General features: G+C 42.3%; 2 protein-coding genes across 2 annotated transcripts; one reads left to right on the top strand and one right to left on the bottom strand.

Moving 5' to 3' along the window:
- Positions 1-2,182: 2,182 nt before the first annotated feature.
- On the top strand, positions 2,183-4,847 carry LOC129717710 (uncharacterized protein F54F2.9). Its single transcript, XM_055667808.1, has 4 exons — positions 2,183-2,583; positions 2,648-2,968; positions 3,026-3,252; positions 3,307-4,847. Exons 1-4 carry the CDS (start codon positions 2,431-2,433, stop codon positions 4,265-4,267), a joined length of 1,662 nt encoding a protein of 553 aa, XP_055523783.1. The 5' UTR covers positions 2,183-2,430; the 3' UTR covers positions 4,268-4,847.
- On the bottom strand, positions 4,391-6,730 carry LOC129717711 (zinc finger protein ZFP2-like). The gene is made up of 4 exons (XM_055667809.1): positions 6,466-6,730; positions 6,085-6,404; positions 5,434-6,024; positions 4,391-5,381 (listed from the first exon to the last, which is right to left on the bottom strand). Exons 1-4 carry the CDS (start codon positions 6,586-6,588, stop codon positions 4,862-4,864), a joined length of 1,554 nt encoding a protein of 517 aa, XP_055523784.1. The 5' UTR covers positions 6,589-6,730; the 3' UTR covers positions 4,391-4,861.
- Positions 6,731-7,390: the final 660 nt, after the last annotated feature.

The following is a 7,390-nucleotide window of genomic DNA, read 5'->3' as shown; positions in this document are numbered from 1 at the left end:
CTCTTTTTTCGGATCCAAGAAAGGCATTCCAATACACACTGTAAACCGACTACACTGCCGCTATTCGCATAACAGTCCTATGTAGAAGTCCTATGTTTTCTTATTTTCTGCGGAAATGGGTCCATTCTGGCATGCTCTACAAGAGTGGACATTAAAATCGAGGTTGTGGGAATCAAACCTTACTTTTCTAATGGTTATTCTCAAAAAACATGCCAAAATGGACCCATTTTCGCTAAATTTACATAGGATTCGCAACTTTTACATAGGACTATTATGCGAATAGCGGCAGTACAACGCTGGGCATTGACAATGTTAAATAACGATTTTGACATCCAGTACATACCAACAAACGAATTCGGTTGTGCAGATCTGTTGTCTGTTGAATTTGTGAGAGCAGCACTAAATCTAAAAGAAAATATTCTTTCTGACGTGGCAGGGAAGGTTCCGGCGTCATTCGCAGCATTGCGCAATGCTACATTAACAAACACAACTCTACAACCTTACTGCGATTCAACCTTACTGCAACAGACGTGAAACGCTTAATGTAATCGATGGGTGTGTAATGTTCGGCGACAGAGTTCTCGTTACAGAAGTTTTTCGACAAAGAATCTTGCAACAATTTCTTCGAGATTATCCAGAAATGGTCCGAATTAAGGCTATAGCACGTAACATTGTATATTGGCCGGGCATCGATGGTCAAGGGTGCCACTGGAATCATGGCCAATTCTCGATGAACCCTGGTCTAGGATTCACATCGACTATACTGGACCGGTGGATGGAGTCTACTTTTTAGTAAAAGTCGACCCCTACTTTAAATGGCCTGAGGTGCACGTGACCAAATCAACAACAACAAAAGCCACACTCAAGCTGCTCATTCATTTGCAACGTTCGGCGTGCCGGAAACAATCGTGTCAGACAACGGCACACAGTTTTCTCAAGTCAAGAATTTCAAACCTTCTGCTCCAGCCAGGGTATTCGCCATATTTGTACCGCTCCTTATTATCCACAACCCAACGGCTTAGCGGAGAGATTTGTGGAAATGTTGAAGAGAAGTCTACGGAAATTTTTTTTCGGGAGGAAAAGGACTAGAGGAAGCACTGGACACCTTCTTACAAATGTACCGTACGCCAACCGATGATTTGGGTAATCAATCTCCAGCCGAAATAATGTTAGGTAGGCCAGTTAGTACCATTTCATCTTTACTCAAACCATACGACAGTGAAATCTCAGAAAGAAACAGAACGAAGCAGAATGACGCTTTTAATAAAAGGCATGGTGCAGTCCATAGAGGATTTCAGCAAGGTGACTTTGTATACATCAAAATTTATGCTACGAATTCCTCGCAATGGAAACCCGCAACTGTTATTGAAAAAATTTAAACTGTTAACTACAATGTGTTACTTGAAGCAGGAAATCGCCTAGTACGATCTCATGCCAATCGCATTAAGACTCGTTTTCAAAAAAGCTGCAATCTAGAAAAACAACCGTCACCGCTTTCTATTTTCTTCTACGGTTTTGGAATAATCCTGCAGATGTTCAGGTGCGAGAGGAGCAACCGTTGGATAGTAAGATAGACCCCAACCTAACGAATTATTTCTCAGATGAGGAAGCTGCAATTGAGGAACCAAATGGGCGATTACAAATAGCTACTCCTGCAGTAAAAGAGTCAGTTCAATCCGCTACACCAATAATTAAAAAAGGAAGGCGTATGATTCATCTTTCGGAGAGGTTTAAGCCCTTTTGAGTGATGAGATGTTGGATCACAGAAGTCAATATATCATAACTTAATCACAGCAACAATTGCTATGGAATATACATAGACTAACTGTTGCATTCGATTCATTCTAAGCTTGATACTAGTAACTCTGAAAGTCAAAGACACAACAGATAGATTTTGTGGACTACTGCTTCAGGTCAAAACCCGAAACTAAAATACTGGAACAAGGACATGATTCGGAATATATGTTTGGTAAGCTAGTAGCGGCAAGCAATTAAGTTGTTTATTAAGTAGTTGGAGGAACATAAAGAGCAACACACGCTTCACCGTTGAATCAGCTCTCCGCTGCTTTTCAAATACCGCAAGAATGTCCCACAGCACGAAATTAGGCACCCGATTTAGTTCAGAAATGCATATATCAGCAGCTGTCAAAATTTTGATGGGAGTCTATTTAATATCCGCGGTATGACATGTGCACATAAACAAACAGTTTGGCACTTCATACTCTGTGGTGAGTTGATGTGGTAAAATCGGTAAAATTCCACGTCTGTTAAATTTCATGTTGCTGGTTTGCATCCGACAGAGGATTTTCCAACATTTTAAAATTGCTGTCGCGTACGCATCAATCATGCTGAGAATTTTGAACTGAGTTATTTCGATCGCGCAAAACTTCCGGAAGTGGTTTGATTGGTTTACTTGACAAAGCTGAGAACATGGCTGCTTACCGTCTAGTTTCGGTGTTGCTGGTCTTGATAGGATTGTTGCACTATAGTTCGGCCCATGGTTGGGGTTCGGACGATATGGAAATTTTTGATCTTGTCGAGGAAGTGAACGAAAACTTTTATGCTTTAATGCAAATTAATCAGGTAAGATTATTATGGGTAACATCCCTATATTGTCTTTGAATTGCTTGCATGCCTCTGTTTGTAGAATGCTACCAGCCAGGAAATTAAGCGAGCGTTCCGAACTCTATCGGTGGTAATGCATCCAGACAAAAGCGATGCTGAGGATGCGAACATAAAGTTTCGTAATCTAGTGGCTGTTTATGAAGTGCTGAAGGATGCCGGTAAAAGGGAAAAGTATGATCGAGTACTTAAAGAAGGATTGCCAAACTGGAAGTCGGCTTTATATTACTATCGACGTGTACGACAGGTTGGATTGGCCGAGGGTGCCGCTATTTGTCTGATCGTGGCAACTGTAATGCAGTATTTCATAGCTTGGGCAGCTTATGCTGAAAAAAAGTACACCGCCGTAAGTTTGAATGTAAATCTGTTAGTTTGGCATGTTTTAACGTTACCGATTTCATAGGAGCAACTGTTCGGGACTAAACTGAAAAAGCTGCAGAAGAAAAATAAAACGAATGTCGATATCGATATGATATTGAAGGAAATTCCGACTCCCAGCGTATGGAACACGTTACCATTCCAAATTCCAATATGGATCTGGCGTACCGTTACGGGTACTCCAGGAGCTGTTAGGTCCGCTGTGAAGTTTTATGCAGAGCAGAAAAAAATAGAGGATGAGCGCAAGCTAAAGTAAGTTTCATGAAATTGTATTTAAACATTGCATTAATATTGTGTCCGCTACAGGGAAAAAGAAGAAGAAGAGCTTCAGCGCAAGTTAGAAGAAGAGCGTGCTCGCGAGAAAGAAAACCGCATTTTACGGCGACGGAATAAGAAATTTGTTGCTCCAGAGAAGACGGATGAAGAGTTGGCCGCATATACGCAGAGTATTATAAGTAAAACCCCAGAGGAGTGCACTATGACTGAAAAGGGTCGTCCTGGAGCTAAACCGGTGGTTAGTGGTGGTCTATGGACTGAGGAGGATTTGATTGAATTAGTGCGATTGGTGAAAAAATATCCCGGTGGCACGACCGACCGATGGGAGATCATAGCGGAAATGATGGGTCGTTCGGTGTCGGAAGTAACCTATATGGCAGCTAAGATGAAGGAAAGTGGATATAAGGTAACCGGCCAAACCGATAGCGTGGCGGAAATTATCGTGCAGGAAGCTAGTAAGCAGAAAGTGAAGACGAAAAAGACTGAAACGATCTTGGCGGATGAAGCGGATGTTATTACTAGCTGGACGCAAGCAGAACAGGCGGCACTGGAAACAGCTATTCAGAAATATCCAAAAAGTGGATCTGCCGATCGCTGGCAAAAGATTGCCAACAACGTACCCGGGAAGTCCAGGGAGGAATGCATAGCTCGCTACAAATATTTGGTGGAACTTGTAAAAAAGCAGAAAGAAAGGGAAACGACAGAGGCTGCTGAAGTTGTGGAAAACAAAGCAGAAGAATGTCCTGCAGTCGAACATAGTGAGGAACCTGTAGAGAACGGTAAAGCCAAGACGAAGTCAACGAAGGCCCAAAAATTGAATGAACCAACGTCAGATCGCGTCTGTGAGGAAGACACGGAAGAAGCTTCAGCTACGAGGAAAGCAATTATGACAGGAGGAAAAGCAAAAAACAAACGACGGGAGCGGAAAAAAGCCATCGGATATTACAACTATGAAGATTCCCAGGAAGGAAGTGATGCCGGGGAAATTTAGTCTGCCGGTAGTTTACATACTGTATTGAACATTTCACGGTTGGATAATTCAAAATAAAGCTAGCCTAAAACCATCGCACAAACAAGATAAATATCGCAGTTTCATCTAGTCTGATGACTCCGCTCGTGACTGCTGTTGTGGATTCTACGAATGTGAACATTCAGCTGTTAAAATAAATTGTTCAGATACTGAGCTGCTTTCATTGTCTCACGACAGAGTTTTGAACTGATACCATTACAGGAGTCGAGTAGACTCAACGCGACCATGTATTTCCAATGAGACAAGCTGCTCGTCAAAGTTTCTTTAATATCACCCATAATCAGGATTGCTAGTTGAATCAGAATCAAAATGTATGGTTATAATACAGTTCGATCGCAATTTAAACTAGCAATTCTGATCATATTGCTTCTGTCGGAGTTAAAAAAAAAAAAGAACAGCAGAAAGTGGCATCTTTTGCCAATAAAACACCTATGCAAAGTTTCAGTCAAATCGAAAATGACAATTGAAAATAGCATTTAATGCTATGGTATATTTTTTTTTTTGTGAAATTACACGTATACCGAACTCAGAAAAAATGAAATTGATTTTTTTATTTCACGTAGATCTCTTGGCGGCCCACTGTTCCGCGTGTGATGTCTTTTTGTGATTATGCATGGTAGAGCTAGAGTTACTCGTTTTTGGACAGTACGGACAGGTATACAGGACGACGCCCCGGTGGTTGGCTTCGTGCTCTTTGAGACGTCGTATTTCTTTGAAGGTTTTGTCGCAATAGTGACATGCCATTAACGGGCGCTCCCTCATGTGCATAATGCGCTTGTGCTGCATCAAACCAGGTTCGTGGGAAAACAATTTACCACAGATGTCACACTCGACTGGACCACTCGCCATACAACGCTTAATGTGACTCTGGTAGGTGTCCTTGTTTTTGAGCCACTTATTGCAATGACTGCATTGGCGCATCAGACTGGCTACACCTTCAGCCGTGTGGGACAGACGATGTTTCTCCAGCAGAGCCTTATGCACGAAACCTTTCGCACAAACATCACACACCCAGTTACTCGACGCTCCGTGGTGTTTTTGTTGATGCGCTCGAAGCAGTAGCGAATTACTAAAACTGAAGAAAAACGTTATTGACAAAGTTATGGTAAAAAAAACACAAATCTTACGACTTATTGCAGTCATCGCAATGAAAAATCTTTTGCTCCTTTGCCACATGTCGTTTCATGTGGTAACTAAGCTGATAGTTTTTGCAAAAGGCTGCCTCGCATATATTACATTTAAAGGGTTTCTCGGAGTCTGGCGTGTGTACCCACTGGTTGTGCTGCTCTAAGCCTTCACTTTGGGCAAATGATTTATTGCATGCTTCACAACGGAACATATCCGGATTGATGTGCAGCTGGCAGTGGTTGAACAAGCGTGGTTTTTTCGTGAACTTTTGTCCGCAGCATTCGGCGTATCCTCGAGTTTCGTGCTCGCTTTGATAATGCTTCAAAAGTTGATAGAGATTTTCGCCTGTGTATTCGCACTGCAGGCAAGATAGATTACAAAACCGTCGTATCAATTCATCTTCGCTGGCTTTCGTTTCCGAAGATTTTGCTTTTTTAGTATTTGTTTCCTTCGCTGATGGTTCCAAAATACTTTCAAACTGACCATCGGCGGCGCTCGTTGGTTCCACCGAAAAAGCGCCAGGGGTTACTGTAGGAATTTCAGTATGATGCTTTCTTATATGAGCATTTCTCGTGTGCATGGAAGCAAATCTAATAAAGTAAACGACTATACAGATCAGAAAATTAAATGTAACGTCTAAAACTGCTTACTGTTTGTTACAAATATTGCAATAAATATTCAGGGAAAGCACTTCCTGGTGCCAGGTTTTGTGACTGGACAGCTGCCATTCGGTAGCGAACGTTTTCACGCATTGATCACAGTTCAAAATTTTATTTTCCTTCTGCGAATGGTGCATTAGATTATGTATCTGCAAATCCCCGTCGCTGTTGAATGCCTTCGAGTTTACGCAAAGCTCGCACCGAAACCGGCCGAGAGTCCATCTTTTCTCTACCTCACAGAACAGCTCATGGAAGTCGACGATCTTTTTCCAGCACACGGAGCAAACAATTTCGTTCCAAAAGTCCGTCGCCTATTAGAACACAACGTAGATATCAGTTTAAAATACACCATATCAAGCTAGATTTTCTTACCTGAAAGGGAAAGTGTTTCAAAAGCACAACCTCCACGTTCTCTCCGTTACTATTGTCCGATACGCGAAGAAAGTTTTCCGAAACTCTGTTACACAGTAAACACTTTGGGTGTTTCTTAGACATTCTATTGAACTAAATTGAATGTTATCTACGAAACCATAATATTGCATAGGTATATTGTGTTATCAACAAGCTTTTTATTATAGTTTATTATGAGCCAGAGTCAACCGAAAAACAAAACAACCTAACCGGTAGGATTGGTCGATCTTGGATCGATCTAAGGAAAATCGATCTTTTCCGCTCCGATCTTCGATTTTTTTGATCGATTTTTCAGCCCTGCAAAAATCGAAAAGATCGTTTACTTTTCGATTTGATCTTTTCGATCTTTTCAAAATTTAATTTACTCATTCCGCGTCGAACACTCGACAGAAACGGACGTGCAAAGTGGTCGTTCTATTACAATCCGGTCCGTGTGTACGAATAGCCAAACAAAAGAGTGTATTATTCGCGCTAAAGGCCAAGTAGATTGTGAGTTGTGTCGCTCATTCTGTACCCGGCTCGCAACTTTGGCTGTATTGGTGCAAAATACCAGCTGCAGTTTTGATCTGTGCACAGTGAATAGATCTTTCTAATTCAAGGCCATCATTTGACAGTCGAGCCGTGTCGCTGTGCTGAGTGATCTCACACCCGGCTCACTGCTGGTGGCTGTATTGGTGCTGCTGTACTGGTGCTGCTGTACTGGTGCTGCTGGCTGCTTTGGGTGCAGCTTCGAACGATCGGATCCCTCGCCTCCCGTGCCACCATCCCCGAACCCCCTTGACCCTGACCCTTCTGTTACCCCCTTCCCTGTTCATTCTTCAGTCCCCCGTCGCCTCAGGCTTTACCCGGACGGATCTCAACAGGGCAGCTATACTGTTTATTTTCG

This window comes from Wyeomyia smithii, chromosome 1, assembly GCF_029784165.1.
Source record: "Wyeomyia smithii strain HCP4-BCI-WySm-NY-G18 chromosome 1, ASM2978416v1, whole genome shotgun sequence".
In the NCBI taxonomy this organism is placed as follows: Eukaryota; Metazoa; Arthropoda; class Insecta; order Diptera; family Culicidae; genus Wyeomyia; species Wyeomyia smithii.
The sequence above is the reverse complement of the archived record's forward strand: the minus strand, read 5'-3'. Positions and strand labels throughout refer to the sequence as shown.

Excerpts from the sequence above, each read along its gene's own strand:
- LOC129717710 (XM_055667808.1), top strand. The coding sequence starts at position 2,431 with ATGGCTGCTTACCGTCTAGTTTCGGTGTTGCTGGTCTTGATAGGATTG. Across the intron at positions 2,969-3,025 it reads CTGAAAAAAAGTACACCGCC|GAGCAACTGTTCGGGACTAA; the intron begins GTAAGTTTGAAT and ends CCGATTTCATAG. Across the intron at positions 3,253-3,306 it reads GAGGATGAGCGCAAGCTAAA|GGAAAAAGAAGAAGAAGAGC; the intron begins GTAAGTTTCATG and ends TGTCCGCTACAG.
- LOC129717711 (XM_055667809.1), bottom strand. The coding sequence starts at position 6,588 with ATGTCTAAGAAACACCCAAAGTGTTTACTGTGTAACAGAGTTTCGGAA. Across the intron at positions 6,405-6,465 it reads TGAAACACTTTCCCTTTCAG|GCGACGGACTTTTGGAACGA; the intron begins GTAAGAAAATCT and ends GTGTTCTAATAG. Across the intron at positions 6,025-6,084 it reads TGCAATATTTGTAACAAACA|ATTTGCTTCCATGCACACGA; the intron begins GTAAGCAGTTTT and ends TTACTTTATTAG.